This window comes from Suricata suricatta, chromosome 3 (genome assembly GCF_006229205.1).
Source record: "Suricata suricatta isolate VVHF042 chromosome 3, meerkat_22Aug2017_6uvM2_HiC, whole genome shotgun sequence".
Lineage (NCBI taxonomy): Eukaryota > Metazoa > Chordata > Mammalia > Carnivora > Herpestidae > Suricata > Suricata suricatta.
In genome coordinates, this window is record NC_043702.1 from 66,862,153 (window position 1) to 66,874,491 (window position 12,339).

The following is a 12,339-nucleotide window of genomic DNA, read 5'->3' on the forward strand; positions in this document are numbered from 1 at the left end:
CACAGAGATATCTCACTACTTTACTGCAGAGACCATAGGGAAAGGTGCCATAAAAAGGGACTATACGGAGAAATTATATATAATTTTTCTAAAAACTGTATCTCTATATATAATTATATGTACATCTATTTCTATGTATATATACACATATATGTTTACACACATATATGTACAGTCTTTATATATTTATCCACATAACTATATATACACAGTTTCTCTAAAAACTATATATATATATATATAAAGTCTCTCTCCATATAAATAAATATATGTCTTTAGATTATATTTATCTGTATCTATATTTATCTAGAAAAAGAGAGCAATCCAGCTGTTTCATATTTCATGAGACCAGCCTTACAACTATCCCCACCAAGATACTAGAAATGTCAGTGAAGACTTTCTGGATTCTCTACACCAGTTCAGCCACCAACTAAACATCGTTGAATGACCCCAAATGACACTGTTCGGGAGCAGAAGAGTGACCCAATTGAACCCTGCCTAAATTCTTCACCCACAGAATCGTGAATAATAAGCCATTATGTTTTGGTTTAGTTTCTTCCAGTGAATAGATAACTCAACATTTCCTTAATATTATCAATGTCCAGTCAGTGTTTATCTTTCTCCAATTGACCCATAAATGTTTTGGTTATAGTTGACTTAAATAAGTAACCCTAGAATTGTAAACAATAGTGAAATAACTATGTAAATAACTTCCCATTCTATCAGCTACTTTTTTCTTTAATTTTTTTGAAGGCTTTCAAATTTTTTATGTTCTGATTTTCTTTTTTTTACATTTTTAAAAATTTATTTATTTTTAAATAGTTTATTGTCAAATTGGTTTCCATACTATCAGCTACTTTTATAGAAATTATCTAATGTTATATGGTAGCTCTGTATAGAGAGGTGATTTGAGCAAAGATTTTATCTCTATCACACAGATAAAAAAAAAAGACAAAACAAAAAAGCCTAGATCTAGAGAGATTAAATTACTTATGAGAAAAAAAATGTAACTGGAATTTAAACCCAGGTCTTCACATTTAAAGTCTAGGGTTCTTCAAATATTCATCAACTAATGAGTGGATAAATAATATGTGATATAGATAGATGCATGATTTGTGGAAAGATAAATATATATATGTATATATATACATATATATTCACAGTGCAGTATTACTGCACCATCAAAACAAGAATGCAATCTTGTCATTTGCAACAACGTGAATGGGGCTAGCGTATTATTTTAATCAGAATAAGTCATTCAGAGAAAGACAAATACCATATGATTTCATTTTCATGTGAATTTTAAGAAATAAAACAGATGAACATAGGGGAAGGGGGAGGGAAGAAAGAGGAAAGCAAACCATAAGAGACTCCTAACTATAGTGAACGAACTGAGGGTTGATGAAGGAAAGGTGGGTGGGGTGGGATAAAAGGGTGATAAGGATTAAGGAAGGCACTTGCGTTGAACACTGGAGTTATATGTAAGTGACGAATCATTAAATTCTAGTCCTGAAAACATTATTACACTATGTATTAACTAACTAGAATCTGAATAAAATTTGAAAATAAAGTCTAAAGCTCTTTGCCTTATTCTATAAATGGGTTAGCCTTCACAGATTTGTATTTCTATGATTGGCTATGATAAAACTCATTGAAACCACAAAGAAACAAATGTTTCCTTACTCCTTATCCTTATCTCAACAGTCTATGCCACCTTCCCTTAATACAGGCTTTTCTGACCTCCTCTGCATGTACTTATCTTTCTTCCATTCCAAAGTTCTAATTTATCTCCAAGCCTCTAATCCTGCCTGCTCTGGTTTCTTCTGCTTTCCACTGCCAGATGCATTTATCTAAAACTAAATTTGGTGACCTTGCCTTCTCTGTCTGGTAAACTTTAACAATTCTCAAACCAATATTCACAGAAAAGAATATTATCAAAGGGTCATAAGTTCTTCCAGAAAATCTTAAAAATTTGTGTATGTTGGTGAAAGCTCAAAACAGCAAAATAATCTGACTCAGTAAGATAATCACTTAATAACAGAGTGCTACCTGACTTCAGTGCCTATGACCACATTTGGATTTATAACGAGACCTCATGGTGCTAAAATATGCTTTACAAATAAAAGTTTTGAAGTAGTAGAATTCGTGAGACAATTGAATGATTATATAACACAGGAATACTTATGTAGAAATCAAAAGAACTTGTACCATATAGTTTGGTAGCATACCAATTACTGCAAATGCACTGTCAAAACACATTCCATTGCTATATTTAACCAATGTCAATGGTTTGCTATCAATAGGTATATTGAAATATAACAAATGGATTAACTTTCTGAAGCCAGTTCCAAAAATCACTCTCTTAGATACTCACTAAACTTAAAATTCAATAATGCCCCAAAGCAAAATTGAACTTCAAGTAAACAAAGACTTTTATACAGTATCAAGGAATACAATTTAAATGGGTTTTTTTAAGTCTAGTAGGGGCAAAGTTTGAATTAAGAGTTAGATCAGATTACCTAAAATAACAGTAAGACCTTTGAAGTATTTTTATTTATTTATTTGTTTGTTTGTTTGTTTGTTTGTTTTGAGGTGGGGAAGAGCAGAGGGAGAGAGAAAGAAAGAGAATCCCAAGCATGCAGCACAACGTGGGGCTCAATCTCAGCCATGACATTATGACCTGAGCTGAAATCAAAAGTTGGACACTTGACTGAGCCACCTAGGCCCCCAATCTTTGAAATATGTTGACAACATACTCAATAGAAAAGCATTGAGGTTAAGAATAGAGACAAATATTTTACCTACTAGATCAAACTCCATGCAGTAGCCAAATGTCAATGACTTTTTACTTACAGATATGTCAAATACTCAATTAGTGATGATAGTTTGGATTCACTGCTTTGCAAATATGTTGTAGTTCATTTATTTTCATTTTTTGTCATTATATTAGCATCTTAGAGCTGCTATAGCAAAATACCACAAAATGGACTTCTTAAAACAACGGAAGTTATTCTCTCAGAATTCTAGGCCTTCAGATTTCAAAATCAAGATGTTAACAAGGTTGGTTCCTCCTGGAGGCTCTGGGAGAAAATACGTTCCATGCTTCTTTTCCAGGTCCTGGTGGCTACCACCAATCCTTGTGTTCCTTGGCTTGCAGCCATATTTTCCTCTATTATCACATGGCATTATCCTTATGCTTCTTTGTGTCTCTGTTCCCAAATTTCTGCCTTTTTATAAGGATAACAGCTATTGCATCAAGGCCCACCCCAATCCTCTATGATTTCATCTTCCCTTGATTATATCTACAAGGACCCTATTTTCAACTAAGGTCATATTCACAGGTACTGGAGATTAGGACTTCAACATACCTTTCTGGGATTCACAATTCAGCCCACAACAATCATATTAAGAAATATAAACATAAGAAGTTTTAGCTTTGCTTTATTTGTGCATATATTTTCTTAACATTATAAATAAAAATAATATCAATTACCATTGAGACTCTGCAATAAGTATATTTCCCTTAAAAGGAATCTGTATTTTATTCAAGTGTGAGAAACTCTGACCTGTAGGAGAAAGCCAGAGATCCCTATCACATTAGAACCTGTCACTGTCTCTCTCCATTCCCACCCCCACCACAGTTTCCCTTGCCTTTTATCCATCAGCAGCTTAAGGCAGCTTATAATTCCTCCACACACAACATATTATTTCATGCTTCCCTTCTTTTGCTCATTCTGTTTCCTCCGCCTGTAATATTCTTCCTTTGACAATATCCTTATTCCCCACCTGCGTTCTTTTCTTCTTTCCACTTGAAGTCCCAGTTCAAGTGACATCCTTCCCTCAAAGTCCTCCTTGGAGACCTCTTTCATCAGCACCACCACCACCCCCAGAAATGAGTCTGGTAGACCTCCGCAGGGCTCCCATTTTCCCGGATGTCCTTTTCTCCCAATAGACCATATACTCTGCAATGTCAAGGACAGTATCTTCCAAGTTTCCAGTCTCCAGCTCTCTGCACAGTGGTTATCTAACTGTTAAAGGAATGCTTGCATATGTGGGATGGAAAGGGCTCGATCCACAGTTTTCACTTCTCAAGGGATGCTCCATTGTGCTGAATGCATTCTAACTTAGACTTCTGCTAAAACAAGTATTCAGACTGCCATGTGTGGGAGGTTGGTATCAGGGGCATGTTGTGCTAAGCAGGGAGCAAACTCAGACAAATATCCCTTTCTTTAAAAACTACTTTTTTTGGCATTCTCTTTGAATAATTATATTCCCTTTTTTAATGAAAGAGATCTGTGAATTTAGGGATTTGATAAGATCTCCACAGGTCAAAAATTTTAGCCAAGTCTTGTCAGAGTACATAAAATAATCTACTGAGAGAGGGGATTGCAAAGATAGAATAGGTCCATGTCTTAGATGACTTTGAGAGGCAAAATAACGTTTTGGGTCTTACTTCCTATACTTTGAATCATTCCTGTTTTTCTTTCTTTCTTTTTTCTTTTTTTTTTTTTTTTTTTTAGAAAGGGATATTATATAATGAGACCTAAGAGCTGATCCATTCTTTCCAGACCAAAATGTTATAGGCTTGTTTTCTGTACTCACCATTAGAGGATTAGAGTCCTATCAGTTTGCACTCATCAACTGACAGATTTTCCAACCATATTCCTCTTTAGAGTTAGAGATTGAGATCGAGATCTTGGACTCTGAAAATTATTAGTCTTTCAGAAACAATGAAATCACTTTTTTCTAGATTTCTTTTTTTTAACCAATAATTAATTCCTGTCCTTTCTCATAATAGCTTAAAATAAAGCCCTGTTTCCTGTTCAGATTTTCTCTGGACTGAAAAAAAATGGTTAAGTTCATTATTATTATCATTTATTTATTATTTTCTTAAGCCAAGTTAAATCATTTTAGCTGTTACCTTAAAATATCCTTGCCTATTTTAACTGAACTCTTTTGGTATACTTAAAAATCATGTTGTACCTCACTTGTGGTTGTTAATATACCTCTCAAGTTCTTTTTAAAATAAGAATGATGACTCTTTATATGTGGAAAAATAGTTATGAGATATGACAATGAAAACAAGATTTAAAAATGAATTTTGCCTATGATATTGTTATAATCAAGTTAAAACCAACAGGGATAGAATTATCAAGAACACAGAAATAACACTCTTGACTAACAAATAGGGGATTGCCTGAGGCTCATGGTGCAAAGCTGTGAATGTATTCGCTGTATTTACAAGAATCTAGCCCAAGAAAATTTATTTAGTGAAATTAGCTCTGGAATAGCGCCATTGCATATATGTGGGATATTCATATAAGATTGTAACCCACCGCTCCCTTAAAACATCTCGATGTGCCATTTGTGGAGTCATTAAAAATTTTAATTTTTGAAAACCCATGTATTAAGACTAATTACATTTCCTAGGTAACTAGATAACCTTTTGGTTTTGACCTTTGTTCTTGAAACTTATTCTAAAATTACCAACTCATGGGGGTGTCTGAGTGGCTCAGTCGGCTAAGTGTCTGACTTTGGCTCTGATCATGATCTCATAATCTGTAAGTTCAAGCCCTGTGTCAGGCTCTGTGCTGACATCTCAGAGCCTGGAGCCTACTTTGGATTCTGTGTCTCCCTCCCTCTGCCCCTCCCCTGCTCACACGTTGTCCCTCTCTCAAAAATAAATGAACATTTTTAAAAGATTTTTAAAGTTACCAACTCTTGAACTTTTCTACTGGGTTATGATTCAAATTGAGCTCTCATTTTTTTTTTTCAGATTAACTAAACCTTTTAACAGTAAGCTATTTTATTTTACCCAATGTCTTGTTATGTAAAACAAATCTCAAGGCTTAAGTACCTCTTGGTGATAATAATCTTGCAACATTCCCAGATCGATATTCTGAACATCGCTTGTACCACTGGCTTTTCACGGTTTTCTAAATGTGGTGGAGGAGCTTGGGTGACAGTACATTTGTCCCAGGTTGTACAATATTCTCCCAACCTTTTAGGAAAAATTCCTTTGTGATTATTTTAATCTCATGTGCTTTATTTTCCCCCAAAGGTTAAAAACAGATTGCAGGTGGAAAAATTGTAATTAAACATTTCAATGAGCTGAGTTTAATTTATCAAGGTTTAATTATAAATTAAATATATGTAAATTAAATATGAATCTGGATCCAAGTAGGCTGTTTCCATTCATTACAGACCATCTTTTCTAAGGCTTGAAAACTGAATTACTCATGTATCATTCTGATTCTATGATTTTTCTAAAAACAGCTATGTGTTGTTATTTCAGAGTGGTAGTATATTCCAATGGAACCAGTAATCATTCCTTGCTATCTTTTCAGTGAAAATCATATTTATTAAGAAATACCAATGGAGGGCCGCCTGAGTGGCTCAGTCGGCTAAGCGTCCAACTTCGGTTCAGGTTATGATCTTGTGCTTTGTGAGTTCGAGCCACATGTCAGGCTCTGTGGTGACAGCTCAAAGCCTGGCGCCTGCTTCAGATTCTATGTATCCCCCTCTCTCTGCCCCTTTCATGCACATGCTCTCTCTCTCTAAACATTTTTTAAAAATAAGAAATACTAATGGAGTTTTCTGGGGTCAAATACACCACATTGTGGGGGGTTATAAGGGTTCCTTTAAATGTGCGTGTTTTTCTTACATACTTCACAATTACATGCAATCTTCCTAATAGATTTTGATATATAATCACCTCAATATTTTTATAGGTTAAGAGACTAAACGATGACATTTTTATATAGTGTGTAATTTTCTCTTCTGTGTTCAGGTTCTCTCTTTAGGAGCAGATGTCCTGCCAGAATATAAACTGCAGACACCACGCATCAACAAGTTTACTATACTGCACTACAGCCCCTTCAAGGCAGTCTGGGATTGGCTTATTCTGCTGTTGGTCATATACACTGCTATTTTCACACCCTACTCTGCAGCCTTTCTCCTCAACGACAGAGAAGAACAGAAAAGACGAGAATGCGGCTATTCTTGTAGCCCTTTGAATGTGGTGGACTTGATTGTGGATATTATGTTCATCATAGATATTCTAATAAACTTCAGAACAACATATGTAAATCAGAATGAAGAAGTGGTAAGTGACCCGGCCAAAATAGCAATACATTACTTCAAAGGCTGGTTCCTGATCGACATGGTTGCAGCAATTCCTTTTGACTTGCTGATTTTTGGATCTGGTTCTGATGAGGTAAGAGCTGCTCAAGAATTTTATTTTCTGAAAGATCACAGTTACAAAAGTGAATATATCTTAAGCACAAAAGAAACCTACAAGTGGTTGCCTTATAAACGTCCTGTATCTCAGAGATGAAATTCATTTCATTGGAAATGCTATAAAATGAAATGGAACAATTTCGCCACTGCAAAAGATTCAGTTCTCTCTATTTCTGCTAAGAGATACTACAGACTATTTATCTTTTAACCAACAAAACAAACATTAGGAAAAGTGTTTCATAACCCATAACACATTTCCAACATGTAAAATCTCTACATGTTAACTTCATAGGTATAAAGTCTCTTTCTTTCTTAACTCATAATTGTAGTCTGAGACAGCCAGAACTTGGTTTAGGTTCAAATTATGCACAAAAGGCATCTTCTGAAATGTCTTGTTCAAAACTCTCTTAAATAATATCTAGGTTGGAAAATGCTTCTTGTGTTCCCAGTATCTTATAAAGTTGGAAACTTCAAGGAAATCTGACAAGTACATGTACAGTGCATTTTCCAAATAGAGTCCATAACTTTAATCAGATTCTCAGAAGGTTCTTTGATGCAACAAAAGTTAAGTTCTCCTAATGTCCCCTCCACCTAATTGCCACTAATTTTTATTGTAAATAAGTTTCCTGGATTCTACCATGGAAGGATTTACAGAAGATGTCACAGTAATTCCTGAGAAACATAACCTCAGTGTGGAGGCCCTTGAGTGGTTCAGTCGATTAAGCGTCAGACTCTAGATTTTGATTCAGGTCATCATCTCATGGTTTGTGAGTTCAAGCCCCACATCAGGCCCAATGCTAGCAGTTTGGAGCCTGCTTGGGATTCTCTCTCTCTCTCTCTCTCTCTCTCTCTCTCTCTCTCTCTCTCTCTCTCCTCTTCCTCTGAAAAATAAATAAATACTTAAAACAAGATGACCTCAGGGTGTCCAGTTTTTAAAATTCAGGGTAAACCGCATCTTTTCTTTTTTTTCAAGAGGAGATCAAATATCAAAAATGCCTCCTGCAGATGTTTGCTCCCTGACCAATTAAGGAATTCTCCTCTGCCAAGAGCAATAATTGCTTTAGAAGTAAATTCTTCCCTACAGACCCTGCCTGCCAAAGTCTGGGCAATTAAAAGCAGGGCAATGGAGCAATATGTTCTTCCTGGATTCTACAAACCTCACAGAAACCTCAAGCCTGACTCTTCTCTGTAAGGATGACGATATTACCTCCCCTCTTACATTGTTTTACTGATTTATTTTTAAGTTGAGGATCTAATGAGATAATGTATGTGAAACTCTTAGAAAAATACTCAAAAAATGGGGCATCTGGGTGGCTCAGTCAGTTAAGCATCCAACTTTGGCTCAGGTCATGATATGGTTTGTGGTTTCATGTCCTGTGCCGGGCTGTGTGCTGACATCTGAGAGCCTGGAGCTGCTTTGGAATCTGTGTCTCCTGCTCTCTCTCTGCCCCTCCCCCACTTGTGCTGTGCCTCTCTCTGTCTCTCAAAAGTAAATAAATGTAAAAAAATTTTTTTAAAGAAAAATGCTCAAAAAAAGTTAGCTGCTCTTAGTCGAATTTTTCATGTCAGATACTCCCAACTATGGTTGTTAAGTAGGAGGCAAGAAAGTGAAATACTTATCTAATATAGATAATTATCTTTATGAGTTTCTTACAGTGGGTGATCCATGTACTTATAGCAAATAATGAATGAACAAATAAGTAAGTAAATAAGATTGTTAGGAGGAGTTGCTTTACAGATGAGATTTAACCAATAATAAACAAGTGAGTATTTGGATATGTTAATTATGACCATTAAGATAGGATTTCTAAGATGCAACATTTGATTTGTTTAATTTCATTACTATATCACTTGAAAATAATAAAGTTAACATATGCAATTTAGATAATCACTATTTTAGGCAAGACTTTAAGAGAGCTGAAACAAGAGAAAATTTGTGGGATCCACATGAGTATAGGATGAAATAGTCTCTGGAAAAAAAATGGTCTCCAGACCACCTTTCCCATATAGGATCAAGGAAAAAGTGAAGTTTGCCTCAAAGAAAACAATGCCAGTTCTCCACTTTCCCCATGTTCCCAAAGCTGCTCCTCATTTTTTAAAGATATGATCTGATATATGAAGAGCTCTGGCCGTGGACTTGGACAGATCTGGGTTTGATTTTCCTCTGTGCCACTTCCTTGCTGTATTTTGGCAAGATATTTAGCTCATTAAGATTTCATTTATTTTTCTGTAAAATGGTGAAAGGTAGGTTCTTATGATTTAAAAAAAAAATAAAACCATGTATATGAAGAGACTAACCCAGTACTAGGTACATAGTACGTGCTTGCCAAAGATTATTCCTCTTTTTCCATCCCTTTGGATTAAAGTCTCTGTTTCTTAATGAAGTCTTCCTTCATTACTTCCTTCATTACTCCCACAGTAATCCATAAATACTTCAATTAGTCATTTATTCAGCAAATACTTATTGAGTATCTATGATTGTATAGTACTTATTAGATTAGCTAGTCGCCTCTAGGAATCCTGAAGAAATAGGAGACAGAAAGAAAATATTTTGACAACAGTTACCGGGTTGCAAAGCATAGGTACATGGGGCATATTGTGAGGGAAGTACGTGGACATCAAAGATAGCAAGTGCAAGGGTGAGTGTGGAAGGGAGATACGGGTGTCGGCTATTGGGCTGCATTATGAGGTAATAGGAAGACTAATGATGGATTGGACTACTTCATACATTTTTTAAGAATAATAAAGAAGATGCTTCTTTTATATACAAACTATATTATAAACATTATAATCAGACTCTTAATCAGGTTTTCCAGTACATAGTGATATTTCAGAATGATACTTTCCAAAAGTGTATAATGTCATGTAATAAGAAGATGAAAAATATCCAGCATCCATTTTTGAAGAAAAATGGTTCCAGAGAAAATAGATCTAATTTGGGAAGTTTCATCATATAATAAAAAAGACTTTTTGAGATTTTTGACCCCAAATTCAGTGACAAATCCTAAAATCATTAGGCTAGAGGTCACTCTGATGAGAATTATCCAGTGCAATGTTTTTCAAACTGGAGTCTCATGGACCTGCCTGAGAGATGGTCTGAGTTCAGAGGCCCTCAAGAGTTGACATGAATACATACTGATAAGACTCAGAGCCATCCACCTCCACTAGAAAACATTGGCTCTATTTCATCTGCTCTACCAGTTAGAGTTTCATGTAATTTGTTTACAAATTTGAATGAGAATTGACTTAATTCATTTCAGCATTCCCAGAAAGTGTTATGGTAGCCTCTACTCAGGTGGGTTCATTCATTCTATAAGCATTTATTGAGAACAAACTGTGTGCCAACATCTTGGACCCTGTATTTACAAACAAACAAAACAAACCTTAAGATAAGACCCTGCTGTTTGGGAGCCTGCATTCTAGAATGGAGAGCAGCGGATAAGCAGATGGAGTACTATCTGATAAATGTTTTTGTAGTGTTATGTACAGGGGGACACGTGAGCATGGAAACAGGCGTTCCTCATTCCCAGTAGAAGTTTTTCAGGTAGAGAGGCTAGGAGACTCAAGCCAAGTAGAGCGGAAGCCCATTAGAAGCATGGAGCTATAAAGTGTTAGTTTTCAGTCTTATCAGATCCAATATAAGAAATGTTTTATAATGCCCCTTTTTTCTATTGCTAAATATGATGGATAGAATGTATAGCCTTTGTATATATATACTTTCATAAATATAATACATAAGTCAACCCTAAATATAAAGAAGAAATAAATGTTTATACAATACCTAGTTGAAGATATAAATGCTTCATATATGGGTACATTAAATGATATAATGAAGTTATCAGATGCTTGTACTTAGTTATAATGAGGAAGTTCATATTTGAGCAATGAACTCAATGTTAAACTGAATATTATTGGTTTATTTTACATTTTTATCTTAACATTAGGGTTGAATATATATGTATGTGCTTATATAGTTTTTATGTGTATGCATGCATACATGCAGGTAGATATGTATATACATGCATATATTAACATTTATACATACCTAGAAATCTCATTACTGTGATAACAACAAATGTAGACTGGCATAGCCATGATGTACACACACAGTATATGCATAACTACAAGACCTGTTGTCACTGAAGATGTAATTTCTTGAAAGAGTAAACAACTGGTAATGAAGGTCCAAACTGAACTAGTTCATTATCCCTCAGTTTACATGTTAGCTGAGTTCCTGGATATCTTCATGAATATTAAAATTACAGAAGTGAATATCTGTTTATATGTAAAGCCCAGAATTGAGGTTCAATAAATAAATCTCATTTTTGCCTATAAGTGACTGTGGGACCTTACAAAATTATATAGGACGTGAAAATTTTGTTGTTGGAGACCACTATACTCATGACAGGACTTCTACTACCTCACTCAACTAGGAAGTAAGGAAAAATTCAAGAAGATGGTGTCAAATGCTGTAAAGATATAAAGTAGGATGAAGACTGAAAACAAGTCACTGGGTGCGTCAGGACAGTGTGCGTTGGTAGCAATTGGATCAGACACTGGCTACAAGCCAAAAGGAAGTGTCTTCAGAAATTAACAGGCAATGAGTAGGACTCCCTCCTTCTGGAATTTGGTAATAAAGGGAGGAGGAAAAGGCAGCATCAGAAGGTTGCACATGGTGAAGGAAGGGGCTATTTTGTTTTTCCTCCTAAGTACTTCGCGAGCTGACAAGAAATAGCCATGTAGTGTGGCATGACTTCAGTGGGTAGCTAATTTGGATGGAGAAATTAGGAAAGACCTTTGGAGAGATGCCATTTGAGTTGAGACTTGATCCAGAGAAACTAGCCTCGTGAAAACACATGCAGAGCATTTCAAGCAGAAGAAAACACTACTGAAAATGACCCAACTAGGGAACAAGCTTGGTGTGCTAGAAGAGAAACAAGGCCGGTGGCAACTAGGCTGAACCATTATGAGTTAGGAGTTGAGTGCTAGGATGAGAGAATGCAGAGACAGGGACCAAGTCACGTGGAGCAGTGACATTTGATATTTATTCTGGCTCAAGTGGAGCCTTCTGAGTGGGGATAACATGACATAATGAACAGT

At 35.6% G+C, this 12,339-nt stretch overlaps 1 protein-coding gene across 1 annotated transcript in view; it reads left to right on the forward strand.

Annotated features, from left to right (window-relative positions):
* Window positions 1–12,339, forward strand: part of KCNH7 (potassium voltage-gated channel subfamily H member 7) — a 485,946-nt gene that overhangs the window by 404,144 nt on the left and 69,463 nt on the right. The window contains exon 7 of the mRNA XM_029932996.1: window positions 6,791–7,216. Within this exon, the coding sequence (XP_029788856.1) occupies window positions 6,791–7,216 (426 nt within the window). The remainder of the gene's footprint in view (window positions 1–6,790; window positions 7,217–12,339) is intronic.